Below are 23490 nucleotides of genomic sequence, written 5' to 3' on the forward strand. Positions count from 1 at the left end.
TCAGGGAAGGGGGGAGAAACCAAAAATAAAAAACCCATTTTGGATCATGTAACTGGTTTACATTACTGGAAAGAGTTAAATATAACTGATATTAATGAGAGCTTCCACACTGGGCGGATGGCAGCTCCACACACGCTGCCAACTGACTGTCAGCTTTTTTTCTATTATCTCCTAAAAATGTATTAATTCACTTTACCACATGCCTCCGTGCCACATATTCCCCTGCGTTCAGACACACACAGACACACACACACACACACACACACACACACGCACACACACACAGACGCCACAGTACAAACAACCACTGGGTGTAATCTGTTCAGGACACAATACAGCTCTGATCTCATCACTGTTTGTTTGCTTAGATTCTCAAGAGGATCTGTGTGTGTGTGTGTGTGTGTGTGTGTGTGTGTGTGTGTGTGTGTGTGTGTGTGTGTGTGTGTGTGTGTGTGTGTGTGTGTGCGTGCGTGCGTGCGTGCGCGTGTGTGTGTGTGTGTGTGTGTGAGAGAGTTGTTGAAATGTCCCATCAGTAAATCGATGATTGCGCCTCACACCTCCGGCACTTAAAGGATAATTATGGTATTTTTAAACCTGGGCCCTATTTTCTCATCTTTCTGGGTCTGACAGATTAAAAGGGACGGACGTGTTTGGAATCAGTCCAGTGTTGAACCGCAAAGCTGCAACTGACAGAGGAGAGGCTGCAGTCTAATTTGAATGGACGTTAATCTGTGTCCAACCATGTCCACTAAAAGTGTCTGTTTCTGTCCCTGATAGACTCAGATTGTTAATTTAAGAGCCTGAGGAGACATTAAGGAGAAGATCCCTGCAGCTGGTGACACGTGCTGGAGCCTCCACAAAGCTTTGGAACATTTAGAATTGAGTTCCTCTTCTCTACACATATCTAAAGGTAAACTAACAACCAAACATGTTTAGCATACGAACGTTGTGTTTTCATCATCCATGTGTCTACTTTTAACTGACAATGATTGCTTTGTACACAGCCATGTGTCTGATGATGGCTTATTTTCAATTCTGCAATTGTATTTGCCAACCTGTTTAACTCTATAACATTATATTGGCAAAGGTGAAGACTGCAACCAATCCTGAGAGCCTGGTCTTTTTCTTCTTCTATTGTTTTTTTTGTCTCCCTGTCTTCCTGACAGTCCAAACTTTCAGTTTTCGCACACTAGAAATGAACCGAATCCGCATTTGATCTGGACTGATACCATTTCTGAGGTCCAACTGAATTTTGGAACCTTTTATTTTGGTTTGGAGTCAACTGAAAAGTCCAACGGTCTGGACCAAGCGAGGTAGATGTGAAAGTGCCTGAGTGTCCTTGAGTTGTTTTTATTTTCATTTATGCATCTCCCGTCTCCTGTAAAGTTTAACTACTGTTGTTTTTCCAATGGAGTCTGGGAGCTTTGAACAAAACAATATAATAAATATTCCTGGTTAAACAAAGAGGATCTTTCTCTGCAGACTTATCAATAATGTTTTTATCTACCTGAACCTGTCAGAGGCAAAAACAAGACCTTTTACTGTACGTGTTTCACCGTGGACCGATGCATTGTGCTTCTTGGTTAAAAAAAACAATACGATTTAGACACGCTTTTGAGTTTAGAGGCTTGTTGGTTTTGTTTATCCCCTCATCCCCGAGTCAAATCCCTTTGTCACACACTCTGAGAGCGAAGTCAGAGCCGATATAATTGCACAGGCGTGCAGGGGAAGTGGAAGTTCCACGACGTGGGAGAAGAGTGGAATGGCAATGAAAGACAAACACTCGAGGGATGAGTCAGAGAAGGAATAGAAATAGGAGGGATGGGGGGTGAAGGTGCCAAATGGCCACTCATCCCAGGGCAGCTCAGCCTCCTTTGAGCAGTGCCTCCAAATGTGGATCAGACCAGCATGGAGGCCCAGTTTAAAAAGCCTTGATGCAGCTCACACTGCGGGGGGGGAGGCAGGGTGGATCAGAAGAGGGAGAAAAGAAGGGAGAGAAAACACAGAAGCCCGAGGACCCAATTCTTGGATTGAAAGAAGAGAAAATTAAATAGACTCCTTCGCTGACAGCAATTCTAGAGGAAAAACTAACGTATAATTAAATATCTGTGGTGCATTAAAAGAAAGAAAAAGCTGAACCTTTTGAAATTAAGAATTCTATTATCTTCTCCTCTCACATTATATCTTGCCCTTTTCAAAATGTTGGGACTTAAACTCAACCACCCTCCTTTGTTTCAAACAAATCCTGATAAAATCAGCGTAAGATTGCGTTTCTGTATCTGAAGCTTTTCATTTCAGCTCAGTGCTGCTGACGTTTTGATCCCGAACCAATATTCCAAGGGAACGAACCTGAAAGAGGGAGAAGTGATCCCGACCCAGCGGAAGGGCAGAGAGCGTCAGGTGAGGAAAACATCTTCAAAGGGCGTCTTAACTCTCTTCCTTTCATCCAAATCCAGACGACCAAGACGGCAGAGAGAGACTTCAATCCCTCCGGTCTCCTCCCTCCCTCCTCTGTCCTCCGCCGACCGGCAAAGATTCTGCATTGGATTCGTTTCACTTTTCAGTTCTGCTGTTTCCTCCACTTCGCATCGCTCCCGTAACTAATTCACACCTCGTGCTGCAGGAGCCGTGTTGTCCTCCGTGTCGGGTCAAGTTATTACCTCCGCCGGGAGATTGTGTTTTCATTGCCGTGTTTTTTGTTTGTTTGGCAGCAGGATTTCTCCAAAACTACTGAACCCATTTCCGTGACATTTTGTGGACACGAAATTCGAATTTTGCAGCCTTGTCGGATACATGTGATCTCAGTGTCCCTCCATAATTTCCTATGATTGACTATGAACCTCGGTGGGAGGACGGGACACAGACCAAGAAATAACCCTGAAATGAGATCAAGGATTTTATTAAACTTTGTGAGTATTGGCGTTTTGGACATTTTCACTTATTTCGGGGAATAATTCATGGTTTTTTATTTTCAAAAAACCTGCCATATTTGTATCCCACATATAGCAAAATAGTGTACACCCAGATTTACCCCACACTGTCACACTGCTGACTGCACTAGGGACTGACTGTCATCCAGCCCGAACACCGAGTGCAATGAGGACACAGGCGGTTCCTGTTTGCCACAACTAAGCCACAGCAACACAACCAAAGGTGACCCGAATCAGTTCCGTCCTATTCAGGCCATATTCACCATTAACCAAAGGGCCACTTTACTTTAGAATCCAGTTTAGACTTTACCGAGAGCACCACATGTTTGACAAAGAAGGCCCACATTTGTTTTGGGACATTTTGTCCCTATTTGCCATTTTACCAGCAGGTAACTGTAAGGTCACATCCACTCTGTCCAGGACACGAGGAGGCATCAAGTGCTGCATCCTTGACAGAAGTGGCCCACATCTGTATTCTGTCTGCGATGTGCTGCAGCTTCATTGAATTTAAAGAGACTGTTGGGCCTTGGCAGAGGAATGAGCTCTACTGAGGGACATTTTACTTTAGAAATGAATTAAGAGCAAGAGTTTGGGACTTTTGTAAATAAACTGGATGACCTAAATGCAGATGACTCAATTACAAGACTCATGTTTGAAGAAATGAGGAGATAGAAATCTTAGTTTAGCATATAGAAAGCAGGACACAGCTCTGTCCAACAAACCAGCCTTTCTAAAGCTCCCTTATCTATTTCAAACAAAAATCAAATACCAAAATGACAAACTGTGTTTTCGAGGAGCGACTCACTCTTTATTCTAATCTAAGATAACCACCTGCCTGCTTTATCTCTATATTTAGTGCACAGACATTGGAATTAATCTTCTCATCTAACTCTCAGCACGAGTGCTTCTGAAACGTCCCTACAGATATGTTAATTTTAAATTACGCCTGAGTTCAGTGGGACACGTTATTAACAATCTTCTCTTAGAAAGTTCCACCACAAAACTGACAACTCGTCACATTTCTATATTTCAACATCATCAAACCCGCAGTTACTGAGAAGAAATAATTCATGTGTGACACAAGGGATAAGACAACACTGTTAATGACCTGTTCAGGACTCATGCTGCAGATCTATAGCAGAGATTAGTGTGAAGACAATAACAGTTTCTTTCTGTGTGAATGAATATATCAACATTTTATACAACTATTCATCTGCATTAAGTCAATTTTGATTTGTATAAAGCCAGAGTAGATTGGTGCGAGGAAATATAACCACAAGAGCTGTGATTGGTCCACTTGGTAGCATCACATCCTGCAGGCAGTGTTTCTGGAATTATTTGTCACTGTTTTTGAGTTGAGTTAAAGAAATAAACACGGAGAAGAAGAGTAGTGAGAAGAATTAATTGCTTCTCAACGTCATTCGGCTCCAACTCCAACATGAACTCAACTAGCTGGTAGGTCGACGTGTTTTGTTGTGGAAGGAATGCAAACAAGGAGATTCATGCTGGAGGGCGATCAACTCTCTTTGCTGCAGACGTCAGCCTTTGTAACACAGAGCCGACATTATAAATGCTGAAGAAGCCGGGAAACACTACAGGGAGAAACCGAAAAGCAATATTTCAGGGGTAAAAACCGCCTCCAGTGGGTTTTGAATGAAATGAGCCTCTCGTTGTCTTTCTAAACATTTTATTTTAATCACTTCCCTCCCCGTCCCTCAGACACACGTCCTCTCTCTCTTCTGTCGTCTGTCTCCCTCAGCGTGGGGCGCTGTGGGGCTTGTTAGCAGCAGTGTCAGTGATTACAGACTGCAGGTAATTAGATACACATGACACCGTTCTGACGAGCTGCAGCGTCTAACCGAGCACGAGCGTTTCACTGTTCACACGCTAATCCTCACCGCTAAGGTTCCCACATGAAGACTTAACGGACACACATGACCGATAAGATGGTGAAATCAAAAGTCAGTCTCATCACAGACCGCAAATATTCTGCTGATTTTTCGAATAAAGAGATTTATAGCAATAAGGCAAGAAAGTTACCATGGTTACCGTGTTTTTAAAAACTCAAGGCCGTCTGTGATTTAGATTCAAAGTTTGCAAATTGGGATTTTCAGTCTCAGTTTCAAATCTCCTGTGGATCAAACTCATTGAACGATATTAGCTCAGAATTGTCTGCCCTCAGGCAAGTGGTTTAAAAGTGTTTTACTTCGTCTCTTCGAAATAAACCAATTCCCTTATATCTACAAAAAAATCTAACTTTTCCTTTCCCTCTCAGAAGCTCTGAGCCTCACAGCTTCCACCTGCCTCGGGTTTGGGAAGCAGACAGTTAACACAGATTGGATCCATCATGATTCAGCTGATGAATAAGCCATGAGGTGAAAGCTGCAGCTCAGTGCCGTCCTGCTGAGTGTCTGCACCGACTCGTCTCCTCCAGCAGTTTGTCTTTCTCCGCTGATTGATGTCCCGTCTTCCTGTCTCACTGTTTCTGTTGACAGGGACGTCTGACTCCAATTCTTTGTCCGTCATTGTTCTCCGACTCTAACGCTGCTCATTCTTAGGTTTCTTAGTTTCTTCACAACCTCTTGTTTGTTTTAAACTGCTCCGCTCTGCTCTTCATTGATTCTCTTTTTTTAATCTGTTTGATCATCACTAATCGTTCGTTTCTCTCCAGTCTCTCCGATGAAAGTCTTTATCCCTGAGCAAATATTGGAATTTCGGAAAAGGACAACCAGGACAAAAAGAGACGGGAACCTGCAGGAGGAGCTGAAATCTCAACCCTGAGGATTTAAAGTTTGAAACTGGATCCACTTTAGGACAAACTCTGTTACGTGTGTGGTGCTGAAGACGAGTGGTGACAGTGAATTGTTCAGGGGCCTTTTGGCAACTTGTTCTCTACAAATCAAACTTCACTAGAGTTGAAACGGAGACAAAAATGTGAACATGTCTTCACTGTGCTGCCTGTGGATCTACAGATGGAAAGGATTCTATAGAAATGTATTAATTATGTTAGGAAATGTCACCGTGTTAAATGTCAGGCTGAGGATTTTAATGAGTTTCTTCTCGGGATAATGTCTGCGAAGAAAGGACGGAGGATTCGTTCTGTTCTTAACTTCCACAGACGAGGTCACGTTTTCATCTGCATCTGTAAAAACTACTAGAGAGATAACATGGGACTTGGTGGATTGGGTCTGGGAATTAAATGGCAAAATGAAGCACATTATATATTTGAGTGTTGCTTTATGTTCAGCACTCTATGTGTCTTGCAAAATCTGATTCTCTAAATGATTCTCTTTTCTGAACGTTTATGTTTCTTCCTCAGCTGCTGGATGAGTCGTGAAACTACGACAGAAAGACAGAAGACACACGGAAACACAAGAAAAGCAAATAACATGAGGACTTCATCTCAGTTAATGTGTCAGCGATCGTTTCTGTTTGGCCACACCGAAGAGAAATACCCGCCCTGCCGTTTGCTTCTAGCGTTAATGTTGTGATTCTGTCTCGACTTGACAGCGCGGATCAACAAGCCTCTCGAAACTCCGTCTGCTTTCCGCCTGTGCCTCCAACACTGTGACGGTAATTAGCAGATGGCTGATGAGTCGCAGGGCAGAAAAGAAAAAAATCCTACCCGCTAACTGACAGGAACGAGAATGAAAAAAAGTTCCTCCATGTGTCTCCATCTGTGTTAGTGTCTCCAGTCTGTCAGTGAGGAGTCAGAATCTTTTTCTCCACATATATCAGGTGGATAAAGGCTCTTTGAAGTCAGGCTTTACTTTACTTCATAACTCCTCATGCACTGGAAGAAATGCAGCGTAAACACACAACCCTGGCTCAAAAATCGGAAAAGATAAAAAGATGAACGACCCAAAGACCTCAACACAGGCCAGGGGTCACATTCTGAAACTAGACTGTTTCAGAATATGACGACTGCTCTAATTGAACAGGAAGGGATTGAAAACGCAGTTTGAGTTGGAGCTCGACCAGTTGAATGTGAATGTGCGATTAAGAGAAAAGGATTCTTTTTCACAACGTTTCCATTTCACACACAAAAAGATTAAGTTTCAAAACTGCAGCAGCTCATTGGACTGAGGCACATTAGAGGAGCTGCTGAGTGCACAGAGTAAAATAAGTGCTGTCAAATGATGCAACTGTTTCAGAGAAGTGATGGGAAACACTCCAGCAGCTGCAAAACAATGGCTCTGAGTCAAGAAACACACACACATACACACAGACAGACACACACACACGCACACAGACGCTACGACACACTCGTACACTTGTGATTATATTACCCACTAACACAAAAACAATGCTCACTGATGCATTCAACTTGTATTTGCAGGAGAGGTGGATGAATAATGTACAATGCACGTGCACACACACACACACACACACACACACACACACACACACACACACACACACACCGGACGTCCGGCTCTGTGCTGTGGAGGTAGAGACAGAACTCGCCCAATTAAAACTCAATTACTGCCCCGTTGTCAGTTAAACAATTCTCTGTGTAATTCCCTCGCTCCTCATCCTTTCTTCACCCTGCTCCTCTTCCTTTCAGATGCTGCCACACCCCCCCCTCCCCCGTCCCTTCTTTCCTCCATTCAATCTCTCCCTCCCTCTCTCTTCTTTTTAACAATTCTCTCCTCTCTCTCTCTCTCCGTGAGCGTCTCCCTTCCCTCTCTCACTCATTAAAACTGTTCCCCGGTCGTCTCCCAGGAGAGAGGAGTGGGATAAAAATAGCTCTTCTTCTTCTTCTTCAGCCTGTGCTCACTGGTTTCTTCTTCCCAGCCTCCGTTCCATACATCAAATAACTCCTGTTACGTTTCTGCATAACAACCATCGCTTCCTCCTCTTCTCTCCCGGCCCCTCACCCATCCGCCTCTTCAAACGCCGTTTCTGGGAGTTATGGAAACACCCAGAGAGAGCGTTATTGTAAAGTTGCACACGATGTTGCTATCTTGTTTGTGACGGAGAGAGAGGCCGCTCTTTGCTCGGAATGCGATAAACGGGAAGGAAAAAAATGTTAATTTGGTTTTTAAACTGACGTTGTGTGTCTGAGCGGTGGCTAATTAGGCAGAGCAAAGAATTTAAAATGTTGACGGCTGATGCCACAGTGCCTTGTAACAGAATAACCCCAGGCGAGAGGAGAACGTCACCAATCACAGTGGATGGTGTCGGAGATGAAATCATCTGTGAAAAAATGGTTTATGTTCGCTGGTTTGTAGCCTCAGTGGAGCATTGTATTCAGTGGGCATCTCTACACACACACACACACACACACACACACACACACACACACACACACACACAGTTTTACCTACTAATTCCAGAATTCTCTGTGTGTCTATATTGCTGCACATTTGTGTCCAGAGCATGATGACATCGACGTCGGCCCTTTACGAGTGGATGACTCCTCTTTTTCATCATTTTCTACTTGTATTCTTTTTGTTCTGATGTAAGAAACAGCAGCTTCTGAGTCTCGCACATCTACGTCCATCATATCAGCTTCCAACTCGTCTTATAAAGGGCTCAGGGAAGAACTGTGTTGAATTTAGTACGATATGATATGTTTGATATTATTGAACAGGTGACCAGCGCTCTGTGACTGGTACTCATCGACATAAGGGACAATGTCGATCATGACTGATTCTCCATTTCAAGTTCTGCTTCCTGAGTCGAGCTTCACTGAACTTTGAATAAAACAGCTCCAGCAGCTTCGTTGTTTTGTGCACTGAGTCCAGCAGCCGGTCACTTCTACAGTTTCAGATAGAAACCTGCAACCAGCTTCACCACAGGTCAAACAAACAGCCCGTTCCAAACAGGCAGGTTCACAACAGTCACTGATACACACACAGTTATTGTGCTAATGAGTTACGGAACAAAGGATGAAACATATAAGCACTGACTAAATATAGAACCATGGCAGGGTGAGTTTAGTGAATCTCTTCTTTACAGAGAAACATTCTGGGAACTGGGAGAAAAAGCAAAGAAGTAATAAGTTTGGATAGGACAGAAATCTGTCCACACACACACACACACACACACACACACACACACACACACACACACACACACACACACACACACACACACACACACACACAGGAAGCGCAAACGGCCATCTGGCTGCTATGAAAGCAAAGCTTTTTGGGCTGTTTCCTCATTAGTCAAACGCTTTTTTGTCAACGACACAGTGATGGGATAAAAGAGACGGAGAGGGGAAGTGTGGAGAGAGCGAGGAGAGATGGATAGAGCAGCAGGAGAGGAGACATGTGGAGGAGATGAAGAGGGAGGGAGAGGAGCATATATGTGATGCCAGAGGGTATAAACAAACTGCTCACTGGCACAGCTACATGGTAACGTCAACTTTCCCCTTTGAAAACACTCGAACGTTTGCTAAAAATACGTCTCGGTACAGCAGCGCGGCTCAGACGGGCAGATCATCACTCGCTGGCTTCCTTCAGATAAGAAATCTCACACTTCTGAGTAGAAAGACCATCTTCTGTCTGAAAACACTGCCAGCGAGGTCAGATAAAACTGTCAGAATAAGTGAGAGTTTGTTCGGATGCACTGAGCAAATCATTTCTGGAACCAAAGCCCATTAAAAAGAACGTAGTCGTCTCAGTGGTTTTACCCTTGTGTAGAAATGCATTAACCTCAAATGCTCAAATGTGTTTTTTATTGCTTAGATGATATTTTTATGTCGGGTGGATCACGCATCGATATATCTTCTGAAATCCCTTCTCACATTTTCCAGATTTCTCAGCGATGGATCATTTTAAACTGAAACATCACGAGTTTCACTCAGATTTTAAAGCATTTTCATACATTTGTTTCTCTACAGATCTGCAGAGGGAAGATATGACGATGAAGGAATTCACTCACCGTCTTTGTCAGCTCTTCTGAATATCTGTGAACACAAAAAGACACAGTTCAGTTATTGTAAATACAAGAAAAGTTAGGAGAGGTGTGTGGTATAAAGTACATCATTGAAACTATTGCCACATAGACTGTAAATAAAGATGGACGACATGACAGCTCCCTTAAAAGTGAAGCCAAAGTATCATCATGACCCTCTGATGTCTAGCTGCTGTATAAGTCGTAAACCTCTCCATGTTAGCAGATGGGACATGGAAGTACACACACTAGTTATTATCACACTGATATTTGTTCACGTGTTCATGTTTTTGATGTGTTTGTAATATATAACCAATAATTTTTTCATTTTAAAATTATGTCATTATGAAATAGAAGAGGGTCGTCACTATCCAAACATATAATCAGAAATGATTCTTCAATCTATATAAACTTTAGGGCGTGTCTGTAGTCCTATGGGAGGCGGAGATTCATTAACTATGATGTTTATTGCGCGACATCATTTTCATTGAGATGACAGGAATAATTTTCTGATCAAAATCAGCTTTAAAATTGTCTTTTGTTATTTACAGGGATACATTTGAAAAAAAATGGTGTTGAGTTCGAACATTAAACGTGAGAGATTCAAAGATAAACAGCCAAAAGTAATATTCCCATCGAGTTTGGTGATAATCCATCCGGATATTTTTGAGTTAGGGTCTGAAACAATACCATGTTTGCGCTGCTATACACCCCCCCAGATTTATTAGAAAGATTTTGAAGAAACATTGCAAACATGACGTGAGATTTCCAGTTTTTCTCTCTGACCTGTGATGTAACATGAGACACAACTCAGAGCATCATCACCACTACCATCTGACATCAAGCAGTTTCATCATCCCTTTCCAGAAGTTACGTACAAATGTTCAATTATTTAATCTGATCCTTCAAAGGATGTTGTATAAATGTATACGACTTTGACCTTGTACGTGCACACACTGACAAAACACACACATGGTTAGATGTGTGACAAACGAACACACACACACTACGGGTTCATTCATAGCGTGAGTGAAATGGAGAGTGGCAGGTCTGCTGCTTTGTTTCGTGTGAACCGATCTACTGACGACGAGAGGCAGCCAACAGCCGAGAGACGCAGAGGAAGACGAGTCGGGAGGATGTAGAAGATGAAATGGACGGACAGGCTGAGACAGTGAGACGCTCCCAGTTACTGGACACTGTGTTAGAATGTGTGTATCGATGAATTCATCTCATTAGCAGCGCGTTTGACAGCCGGACAGAAGAGAAGCAGAGTGTGCTGCAGGGAGGAGTCCTGAGAAGTTCCTTTCTTCTTCTCTTTGCTTGTCACAACAAAAGATTCATGCAACTGTCAAATAAAAACCTTATAAACAGTTAAGGTACTATTTAAACTTCAGAAGTTTCAACTTTTGCAACTCTCACACTGAATATTTAAAGTAGAACTGAAATGATTCATCAGTTAATTGGTCAACAAGGAATGAATCTGCAATAACTTTGATAACAGCTTAATTGCTACAAAAAAAACAAATATTTTCTTTTTCCTGAACTATGAGGATTTAATCATTTGTTTTGTCGCAGATGATTAAAAAAAATCAACATCTCTGGTGATGAAAACTTTAAAGAGAATTTTTTACAATTTTCTGAGTAATTCATCTAATAAATTGAGAGAATACTTTGCAGATTTATAGTTGTCAACAATCACGATGTGTCTCCGCTTCGAAATCATCAGGAAGCGAGATTAAACAATTGAACAAGAAAAGGAAAAAAAATGAGTCCAGAGATCATTTACAACTGTGTGTGGGTTGTTAAACTATAAATAAGTGGTGCATTTAGGCAGCGGCTGCGTCCATCTGAGCGAGCCAAAGTGAAAATCATTAACTGCTGAGACGAGCTGCGTTCCAAACGACAAGCTCTTCTGAATTGTTCTGCTTTCCGGCTGCACCCCCGGGCGCGCCCAACTCTGCAGAAAAGAGCCAATTCTGAGGCAAGTGTGAGTCTGTGTGTGTGTGTGCGTGTGTGTGTCTGTGTAGAGTGAGAAGAAAACGAGAGGGGGAAACAGATACACAGAAAAGACGGAACAAAACAGAAGACCGAGGGAGGGAGAGAGAACGCTGCTTCCATCTCTGAGCCTTATTAAGAATGGATGCTGTCTCGGGCCTGACTGAGGACGGAGGAGAGGAAGATGACGAGTATATGAAGGAGAGGAGGAAGAGGAGAGGAGAGGAAGGAGGACAGCAGTTTAAAGAATTAAAAAAAGCAAGGAGCATCAGGGTTAAGATGAAGGAGAAGACAAGAAAAAGCAAAGGAGGAGAAACAAGCAAGCAGAGGGTTTAATGAGGAGAATACACACACACACACACACACACACACACAAAAACACACACACCCTTCTACAGCTATCTTAGTGAGGACACTCAACCTTAACACCAAGTCTTAACCCCCAAACACACTTAAAGGGGGGGCACAAATTGAGGACCGGCCAAATGGTCCTCACTACAGTTGTAGAGTTAAACTGGTCCTCACAAAGATAGCTGTACAAGAACACACACACACACACACACACACACACACACACACACACACACACACACACACACACACACACACACACACTTCTTCGCAATAATAATAGCCGGGTAACTACTATTGGAAAATGGAAAAAGCGATTAACATTTCACAGTTCATGTCGATGCAGAGAAAACGCCGGAATGAGTTTACTGTGCTGATGTCAGAGGGCGGGGCATGCACTGCCTATCGACCAATCACAGCAGAGTCGCAGATAATATCAAAAGAAAGAACACAGAGTATTTATGACTGTTTTGTGGTCATAAATACATAAATACTCCGTAGGTCTGTTTGTGGCTTTCGTACAAAGACGAATACCCTGTAGGCGACATGAAATATTTAGAATTACTATTCTGATCCTGAAAAATATACCCCGACCGAAAATATAGAAAATATGATGTTATTACTGTGACACCTATTGAAATTTCTATATTTTTGTTCTCTTTTTATGTTTTTTCAATGGGGTGGGAGTCCAAATGAACTCGAGAGATGGGCCCCAGAATGCTTGGGGCCGCCCCTGTTCCAGCAAAAATGTTTCCCACTCGACTTAAATGATATTTTAGCAGAGCTGAAGTTAAACTTGTATTTTGAGCCTAAAAATGCTCATAGAAAATAAAGAGTTTCTCAAACGTGATGAGACAGAAACACAATTTCACACCAGGACACGGGAAAGAGACATTTTGGCTCCAAAGCTCATAAAACAACGTTGAACTGAATCTGCCACAGTTCAGCATATCACACACCCCACCAAGAACACACACACACACACACACACACACACACACACACACACACACACACACACACACACACACACACACACACACACACACACACACACACACACACACACACACACACACACACACACACACACACACACACACACACACACACACACACACACAGATAACTAGTTCACTGTGGCACCAGGACCCAGGAGCTCTTATCATCATAATTAGTTTTACACTCAAGCTCCGGGTCTGAACACACTGAGCTACTTTTCTCTTTTGTTTTCTCCACAATAAAAGCTTTAAAAAGAACATTGATATCTGATGTGATAAAGCTTTAGTGGAGCAGTGATGGAAGAATAATCTACAGTTCTGCTGCGTTATAGTCACTGGATGTGTGTCCTGCTCCAGAATAATGTGTTGGCATTAGATTCATCTCGGGCTGTAACTCGGGGATCGATACGTGTCGGTGCAGCTTCTGGGCAGCAAAGTGCTCTGGTGCACGTCAGAGTGGATCTGGACGGAAATCATGTGTAAAAGTCCAGATGTGAGGATCGTTGCCTGGATTTAGTCCAAGTCATAAAGAAGGGAAACACGTTAAGAGGATGTAAAGCGAGTTGGTGAATAAGATGGAAAATTACGCATCGATATTTGGCCACCGGACAGATAGAAAGAGATCACAGGTTCGATTCCCGGACAGCAGCGTGTCTTATTAGAGTCTCGAAGCTGTTTCCTGCTCTAAACCGCTGGAGCCACAAGTTTTCACCCCAAACTGCAGGATGGAGCCTGTGCGTAATTGCGCACTGCACCGGTGTCTCTGGAGGACTCCGTCCCGGGGACCCTCCCTCACACCCCCTCCCAGTGAGGACCACCACCACCACCACCTCCTCCCAGTACTCACATCCAGGATCACCGAGATGCCTCTCCTGGGCTCCGGGGTGAAGAACTGCTCCTGCGCCCCGGCCGCCTCCTCCTTGCTGGACGCCTGCTCCCGGCTGGAGAGGTTCTTGTTGTCGCTCATCTTGGTGACGATCCAGCGGACGAGCCCGTCGATTCCACCGGGCTGGGCGCCGCTGTGTCCGGGCTGCGCTGCCGTCCTGGGCTCGCTGTCCTCACCGGGTCCGGGGCTCGGCTGCTCTCGGGGGTCCTGGGCTCGGAGCTGGGCTTGTTCTTTGTTCAGCAGCTTGTGGACTCCGTCCCGACAGTAGCGCGCTGCCTGCTCACACATGCTTTTGCCGCGGAGCGCTCATGCTGCGCTCTATGGGGGAGAGAGAGGAGCCCCCCCCTCACCCATCCCACCACCACCCCCACCCCCTCTTACATCACAGCCCTCCACCCCGGAACACACCCACCCACCCTACACCTTGCAGTCCCGTTATGTTCACAGAGAGGAGGAGGAGAGGTCCATTCATTCAACTCCACTGAAAACATTAGAGAATGAGACGAATTCAACACCAACAGTTGCAGGAAGGAAACATTTCACTGTTTAAACTTCAGAATCTTCAGCTTATAAAACTCTCACATTGGATATGTAAAGCCCACCCACCCTACACACCAGCTACATGACCCATATAATCAATCAATCAATTAAATTGTATTTGTATAGCCCATATTCACAAATCACAATTTGGCTCATATATTTTTAACAGGGTGTGACATCCTCTGTCCTTAACCCTCAGCAAAAATAAGGTAAAAATACATAAAAACCTCAGAGAGACACATGTGAGGATCCGTCTCCCAGGACATACAGAAGTTCAATAGATGTCAAGTGTAGGAAAACATCAAGATAAAGGTTTTAGCAGCAATGATTCTCACTGTACATATCGTTGTTATTACTGTATATATTGTTGTTATTACTGTATATATTGTTGTTTTATTTTTATGTACAGTGGCAATTTCAAATATTTCCAATATATGCAACTGTTCAGTTTACTAAGAGGTTAATTTAGTTTAACCTCAGTTGACAAGTCACCAGAGTTACTTTTACACACAGCAACACACACACACAGCTGTTTTCTTTGTTAATGAATATTAACGGTCACCGCCTATTCCAGAAAATCTCTGCACCTTAGCACTGTAGGTGCCCATAACTCTCTCACTGTATATATTGTTTCGTTTTATATTGTTTTATATATATTTATATATATATATATTGTTGTTTAATGTCTGATTGTTATTTATGTGCACCAAGGCAATTTCCTGTATGTGCAAATATACTTGGCAATTAAAAGAATTCTGATTCTGATTCTGATTCTGATTCTGATTCTGATTCTGATGAGGGTAAACATTTTGAAGGATAACTTCAATTCTATATGTCAAGCCGTCCTGCTGCATCATAGTCTCTGGTCAGCAGCCAGCAAGACCAGGATCCACCATCAAGACCGGATCCACTATAGTCCTCAGTCATTGTCCACTGCCACTAGTTAGGATCCATGAAAAGTAATTTGTTAGATATTAAGTTTGTTAAGGTTTCGAGAGTTTATGCTCCTGCAAAGTGAAACCCATTGAGGATTTGTTGTCACTAAGTTTTTCTCATCTTGTGGAGGAACCATCGTGCTGGAGTAAATCTGCAGAAACCACTGAGGACTGTTTGGAACAGAGTCACCACCTGCATGTGCTCACTGTCTGAGAGCAACCTGGGTATATCCTCTCTGCTCAGTCTGCTGTTAAACAAAGACACTGGATCATTCTGTATTTTTCCTCCTTTAAATAGTCACAGTCGGAGGTTTGTGTGTGACCCACAGAGGCCCAATGGGAGAACCAGAGGATTTTCACAAGGAGTAAAGAGGAGTGTGTCTCAAAGTGTCACTCCAGCTCATCATTAGAGCCGTGTGTGTGTGTGTGTGTGTGTGTGTGTGTGTGTGTGTGTGTGTGTGTGTGTGTGTGTGTGTGTGTGTGTGTGTGTGTGTGTGTGTGTGTGTGACAGATCTAACCTTTGGTAATGAGCATCTCCCCCAGCTCTGCCCTTTCAGCTCAGTAGCTCCACTCGGCTGCAATGTGCCGTGTGTCTAACAGCGCACAGGGAGCTTTGGACAGATTAACTCATTGTGCAAACTTGACTAATGACACTTTAACACTCACGTTATCAAAATGTCCACAAGACACAAAAACCACATGTATTTGGAGCATCCTGCCTCTTTGCTGGAGCGCTACACACTCGGTATGATCACTTGACATGACTGCCCCCATGTGGACATGACTGTGCATTGACAGGAGAGGAGAAGGGTTTTCTCTGCAGAATGTTTTATTCAGTATATTTGGCATTTATGTTAAATAAAATAAAACAAAATAGAAATAAATAAAAACTCGGGCTTGAAAGGTAACAATGCAATAAAGTCCTTTGGCATGTGGATCTCTCTCTAAGCTGTATCTGGACGGTAGCCCCTCAGGTAATAGACCCATGAGCAAGGCGCGTCCTGAGCACGCTGGTTGGAGATGGTCAGCTTTCCGGACCAGGGCCCCGGGGGTCCGCCTGCAGGGGCCTCAAAGGACACCACGATGTTTTGTATCTTTTTGGAGGAGATGGTGTCGTTTCCTTTCACACTGAAGCTGGGGTTGTCCACCTGTAAGATGAAAGAATAATTACATTTAAAGGAAACTAAACTAAAGCTCCTCCTGAGACGTCAGAACTTTAACTTGTGTTCCACTCTTCACAAGTTTTAAGAACAAAGTTGTTTACCTGGTAAGTTAAAGGGATGCTCTTCCTGAAGACGTTCTTGAATGGGATGGTGATGTTGCGACCGGCCCTGATGGTGAACGGGCCCTGGGCTTTGGGATGGGTGCAGATCCCGTGTAAGGGAAAGACGTATTCACCGCCGATGGCTGAGGACAGGGTGAGCTGTCCCTTCACTTCCCCCAGCTGATGAGGCTCGAAACAAACCTCCACGCTGGCCTCGCAGCCGGCCTGGAAGCCCGGTGAGGCGCCGAGGCTTTTGTCCACGGTGAAGTCCGGGCAATCAGTCTGGAGGAGAGAGATAAGGAGGAGAGAACCGTTTGACAGCAAATAAATCCTTCTGACTCCAGGGCTATTTTTGGTTATTTTGAAACATGGATTGCTGGTTTTGAATGAGAACTTCAGTCCTCGTGACTCTGATGTAACCGGCGGGGTCTGGATTTTCATTACATCCAAGAGCAGAACACAAGTAAAATAAAGCAAATGTCAGCATGTGAGTTCCACAGCACTCATTGATCTTTACAGCTCAAAGAGAAATCAGACGTCAGCAGGTTCAGATCAGGTCCCAGACTCCACTAGTGGCAGAGACATGAGTTACCAGCTTCCTTCTTATCTTCATGGTGAATATTAACAAATAACATTTCACACCGAGTGAAAAGTAGAGCAGCATGTGTTGTGTTGTGAACGTAATGGTTGCAAAGGGGCGGAACGTTTCCGGTAAATTTACGGAAACTTTCCGGAAACTTTCCATGGGAAGTTTGGCTCGGGAATTTGGGGAATTTTGAAAAAAAAAAAAAAAACTACGCAAATTAAACGCTGAGCAATAAAAACATCATTCAAAACTTTATTTTAAAGATGTATGGAATGCAGCACACACTGCACGTTGAGTTTCAACCCTCCACTGTGCATTCTTCCATCACATGCACAGATAACTCCCAGCATGCTTCACTCTACAGCAGGGCTATTGAGGCCTGCTGTAGAGTGCAGGACTAGTCAGGTAAGTTTCCATGATATTACTGGGGAAAATATATTAGCATGCTGATTGAGGATTGTTCATCTGTTCATCTAGCCTATTTCCATTCATTGATCCATCAATTGTAGAATATGTTTACAGACTATTCCAATTGTTTGGCTAACTATTTATATCTCTGGCATTGCATTAGTTTTTTTTTACAAACTTTTTTCTCATCTTATTCTACAGAACAAAGCCACGTGCACTCTCTCATGTGTGGAGACATTTCACCCCATCCAATGTAGAAGGAAAGGCTGTGAACATTTGCAAATACTGTGCAAAGACCTATGTTAAGAATGACACAACGATGCAGAAGCATATAGTCAAGTGCCCAAAGTTTCCTCAGGGCTCAAATCAGCCTATGACAAAACAAAATGTTTATATTTATGTCCCGTTTATTCCCGTTAATTCCAGCATATTCCCGTTAATTCCCATGGCAAGTTTCCAACTTTGAATATTCCCTGAATTTTGCAACCCTTGTTGTGAAAGTAATGGTTGATCTCTCCAGTATAGATAGTATATACAGTCCCTGTGCACCATCATAGTGAAGGATGAAGATACAACTCAATAAATGAAGACGTCTTATTTAATCATATTTAAGGTTTGTTTGAACTATTTATTTTAATTAATCCAACAAACCTGGTGCTTGTCGTCTCTGTAAATCAGTGTATAACCAGTGTCTGGTCATCTTTCCCCTGATCTTTCATTGTGTATCTCTCTGTCTAATAGCAGTTGTTGACCTTTAACTTTATAATTTCTTCTTTCTCTAATCTTCTTGAGATTCACAGACATTACCAGAGTGTCAGTATCTGCACCAATCAGCCACAACATGGAAAGAGAAGCTTGAGCAAACCACATGTAGTCTCTACAACAAGAATGTGCACCTCAAATTCCTCCGGACGTTTTCTTACCTTGCAGGTGTATTCTGTTTTGAAGCGGGAGTAGTTGATGAACTTCACCAGCAGAAAGTTGCTGCTGCCCAGGGACGTGTGGAAGTGGACGGTTTTCTCCGGCGGTGCTGGCAGAGCTTTGAGCAGCAGGTCGTAGTGGTAGTGACCCAGATCGGTGCTGAACAGGGTGAGCCGGGTCGTGGATTCTCCTACACGCAGAGGCTGGTACTCGAAGCTCAGAGAACCCTGAAGAAAAGATACACACATTAAAGAATTTAACCTGTTGTTTATGTTAGAAAGTATTATTTAGGACTAAAACCTCACACCACCTGAACAGTTTTTTCCCCATGGCAGTGGGGCTCACAAACAAGCCCCCTGTATCACACTGACTCTGACTCTGCCCCCCACCCTCGCAAAGAATTTATCTAAATTCTTACTGTATATATTGTTGTTATTACTGTATATATTGTTGTTTTGTTTTTATGTACAGTGGCAATTTCAAATATTTCCAATATATGCAACTGTTCAGTTTACTGAACAGTTGCCTTAAGGAGGCTGTGAATTTCTTTCTTGCTCTCTATTCTTCCATGCAGGTGAACGGGTGAGGAGACCGAGGCTCCGGTTTCCCCCATGCCAGAAGTCCTTTTGAGCTTTTGTTATGTTGGTAGTTGGTTCGGGGGTTCCCGGTAGTCCTGTTTTCGGATAACCTTTTTCTTTCATTTAGGTAGTGGGTTATTTAGGCAGACTTAGTTCGGGGGTGAACACTGACTTCGACGGCCGATGGCTGGCTCAGTGTTCCCCTCTCTTTTGTTTGTTTTGGCCGGGAACCTCCAACCCTTTTGGTTTGTTGCCTTTCTAAATATTTGTTTGTTTCAACCAATAAACATTTGTTATTATTTAGTGGCAACAGTTGTTTCTGATTCGTTTATTTGATGTGTTCCGGGCCTCACGAGCCATTTCTTATAGGTCCGTAACAGAGGGAAACTTAGTTTAACCTCAGTTGACAAGTCACCAGAGTTACTTTTTACACACAACACAAACACACACACAGCTGTTTTCTTTGTTAATGAATATTAACGGTCACCGCCTTTTCCAGAAAATCTCTGCACCTTAGCACTGTACGAGCCCACAACTCTCTCACTGTATATATTGTTTCGTTTTATATTGTTTTATATATATATATATATATATATATATATATATATATATATATATATATATTGTTGTTTAATGTCTGATTGTTATTTATGCACCAACCACACCAAGGCAATTTTCTGTATGTGCAAATATACTTGGCAATTAAAAGAATTCTGATTCTGATTCTGATTAAACGTAGCAAAGAGGTCCTCCTGTTCTCTGTACTCACCTTGGACAGTCCGGGCACAGTCTGCTGAGGGGGGGCACTGATGTCGGCGCATTTGCACTCGGTGGCGAGGCAGGTGGAGGTGGTCAGGGGGTTCTCCACCTGCACGGTGTCTGAGGCCGTCCGGCGCACGATGCTCACCAGCTTGATGGTGGACAGGACTTCTGAAGGAGTGGCCTTGAAGTTTACCAGGTAGAACAAGTACTCGCCTGTCCCCTCGTTAAGAAACGTCACCTGAGGACAAAGAGGTCATTACTAATAAAACTCAGAACCTTATCAGATCTGATCTCAAATGAGGGGGTGCATGATAGAACCTTGCAGTTGTACTGCCCCTCTCTGTATGTGGAGAAAGTCATCTTGTAGTCGGCCTTCGCCAGAACAGGAACATTGATGAACTTCGGACCCTCCAGGGACATGGTGGCATCGGGCTTTTCAGGCTTCAGTATCTTTATCTGCACATTGAACCTTAGAAAAAAATAAAAAACAGGTGAGAATTCAGAACTTCTACCACCTACAGGATTTATTTTTCAGGTTTTTTTTTTTAGATTAAAAGGGGTAAGATCATTCTGGTGTCGACTCTGTGTGCGTTTGTACCTCTGTTTCTCTGAGAGCCAGTTGTGCACAGGGAGAGAATGTGTGTGTTGAGTCTTGGAAGGAAGCTCATAATTAACAGTGTCCTCTGGCTTGGGAGGGTCAGCGGTTCCCTGCAGCGGGTACATCAGGCCACTCCCATCAGGGAAGGAGAAGAAGGCGGACCCCTGAGGACAGTAGAAAAGAGAAGTGTAAGAAGTTCATGTCTGAGATTGAATTAGTGTCTATAAATGAAGCTCAGCGCAAGTTCAGTGAGGAAGACTTAAGCTGCACACGGTCAGCTGATCTACGGAGCACCTAACCTGCAAAGTGATCAGCTGATCGTGGGCGTTTCTAAATGCCCAATCAAGTCTGGCGCGGGGTTTTCAGCCAATCATTCAGGACCTGGCAAACTTTAAAAATCCCTTCTGTTCTCTTCCGCAGTCAGGCGTCCTTCAGCGACGCGCATAACCCCTCCTCCACCCCAATCTCCTCCAGTCCCCAGTAGGATATTCATCGACCTCATCCGACTACATGCCTAATCTCACATCATGCTGGCAGAGATCATGGACCTTGATGACGGATCCCAAGACTGTCAGCGGATCGTGATTACGGCGGCACCCGATCACGGTGGGAGCTGATCGCGGACTAAAAAGGCAACAACCTGCCGACAATATACCTAGTACTCGTGGCATCCATTGCACTTCTGTCCGTCCTGGAAGAGGGATCCGTCGCATGCGGCTCTTCCTGAGGTTTCTACGTTTTTCCTTTTAAGAAGGTTTTGTAGTTTTTCCTTACTCTTGTGAGGGTTAAGGGCAGAGGATGTCACAATTGGCGAAGTCCAATAGGACAATTCTCACGGAAATGGGCCATCCAAAACTATCGCTTGACTGATGAACCACCACCAGTGTCTAGACCCCGGGGGGGTGTTCCTGTTCGATGTCCTGCTCCGCCCCCTTCTAACCCTGACATCTCACAGGGGTCTAAATGCCACAGACCAAAACATTCATATCTTGTGTGTTTACAAAATAAATATTGTAAAGTAAAAACCAAGTCTCTCCTCATTGAACTGGTTCTGTCTGTATGTCAGTGTTCCTGTACCATGTGTTTCTTTCCTTCAGCAGTCATGGTCAGCGGTCTGTAGGTGATCTCGTAGGATTTACTCTGATGAGCCTCCAGGGTCACAGAGGGCGCCGCTCTCCACTGCTTCCCCTCGATGACCGGTCGGATGGTGCAGCGCAAGATTGTGGGGTTTACCAGTGTCAGGGTTTGAGGGTGAGAGCAGCGCACCGGGCAGACAAAATTCACCACCTATTGACAGCAGAGGGAAATGATTATACAGTAGATTTATGAAAAGAGTCATGATCGTCACTGATAATATAATGAAAAGGAAATGCAGCATTAAGCACATTCCACTTCTGTTAAAGCAGAAGTCAGTCATCAGCTAATCGAAGCAGATTTCCAGTGATCTATAAATCTGTCAACCCTCAGCGTCTGTTCCAAAAGGAGCCGGATCGAACTCGTCCATTATCTGAGATGGGTTTTTTTTAAACATCCTTTCAGGGAGACAGCTTTTATCTTTTTATACCAACTGGAGCCTTGAGATTCATCCATTCATTGCCCTTCGCTTAACTGAGAACAGGCTGCCAAAGGAGGGTGTTCCAGATTTCCCTCTCCAGGGATATATGAGTTGGGACGGCAATTTAAGCCCAAGTTTTTGTTTCCATAAGTAAAAAATAATTCACTCTTTAACTTTTAATGTTCCGCAGAGAGATGATTTCAGTTTGAAGGGAAATATGTAATTCTCTTTGTTTTGTACCTACAGTGTTATCCCGACTGCAGTTGGCCTTATCAACAAGGCCCATGACCCCCACCTGACTTGGACTCTTATCCCGCACCCACGTCTCAATTCTGAGTTACATTAACACATATAACATTACAGTATATTGCATGTTGCACATCCCCATTTCTCTCCTGCTTTGCATTTTACTTTTTATTTAACTTTTTATATCTTGTATATATCTGTTTTGCATTTTACTCTGTATTTAACTTTTATGTCTTGTATATATATTTTTTTATATACAGTTATTTCTTTCTTATGTGAAGTACTTATTGTGTTTGTATGCTTTATGTTAAATGTATGCACCTTTGTACCAAAGAAAATTCCAGGTAGGTGTAAACCTACTTGGCAATAAATCCTTTCTGATTCTGATTCTGATTCTGATCCTGTAGATACATGTATTAATATCCAGAACATACAGTAACTGTGAGATTATTTCGATTACTGTTAAATAAATATAAAACTCAAAATGTAATTAAGCAAATTTAACCATGTGTGGACTTCAAGGGTGTGGTACCTTTTTCTGTGGGGAATTTACATTCTGTCCACATCTGGGTTTCCTCTGTGTAATGTGGCTTTTTAAAGACATACAGATGGGAGTTTGTTTCTTTAAAAACTCTGAATTGACAGGAGTTGTTTGTCGGCCCTGTGATACACTGTACCCTGCCTCTCGCCTGGGGCCACTGGGATCGGCTCCAGCTCCCCTTGGTAATAAGATAATGGATGGATGTTCTTCTCTACACTGCGTATGTGAACAAAAATACACCAGTCAAACCTCTTTGCTGGTGGAAGCTGAGATGCAGGAGCCTGTCACGGTGAGGGTGACGGGTGAGGGGAGGCTCTCGACGGAGCAGGTCAGGTTCTCGTATCTCGTGTCCTTACTCAGGTCCTTGGGGGCAAAAGTCAAATCAAAAGGGACCTTCATGCCAGAACTGATGAAGCCTTTAGACGGCGAGATGGACAACTCTGCAGGGAAGCTCCTCTTCTTCCAGTGGAAACTGCCAGACAGATAT

At 43.5% G+C, this 23490-nt stretch overlaps 2 protein-coding genes across 2 annotated transcripts in view; both read right to left on the minus strand.

The window, feature by feature from the left end:
* necab2 (N-terminal EF-hand calcium binding protein 2) overlaps positions 1–14357 on the minus strand; it is a 100754-nt gene extending 86397 nt beyond the window's left edge. The window contains exons 1-2 of the mRNA XM_061077152.1: positions 14031–14357; positions 9825–9849 (exon numbers count right to left, since the gene is read on the minus strand). Of these exons, the coding sequence (XP_060933135.1) occupies positions 9825–9849; positions 14031–14357 (352 nt within the window). The remainder of the gene's footprint in view (positions 1–9824; positions 9850–14030) is intronic.
* Positions 14358–16488: 2131 nt separating this feature from the next.
* Positions 16489–23490, minus strand: part of hydin (HYDIN axonemal central pair apparatus protein) — a 64552-nt gene continuing 57550 nt past the window's right edge. Inside the window, 8 exon segments of the mRNA XM_061076456.1 lie at positions 16489–16692; positions 16809–17090; positions 18726–18950; positions 20071–20301; positions 20382–20532; positions 20662–20825; positions 21739–21948; positions 23253–23475. Coding sequence (XP_060932439.1) covers positions 16489–16692; positions 16809–17090; positions 18726–18950; positions 20071–20301; positions 20382–20532; positions 20662–20825; positions 21739–21948; positions 23253–23475 — 1690 coding nt within the window.

This window comes from Limanda limanda, chromosome 8 (genome assembly GCF_963576545.1).
Source record: "Limanda limanda chromosome 8, fLimLim1.1, whole genome shotgun sequence".
Taxonomy (NCBI): domain Eukaryota; kingdom Metazoa; phylum Chordata; class Actinopteri; order Pleuronectiformes; family Pleuronectidae; genus Limanda; species Limanda limanda.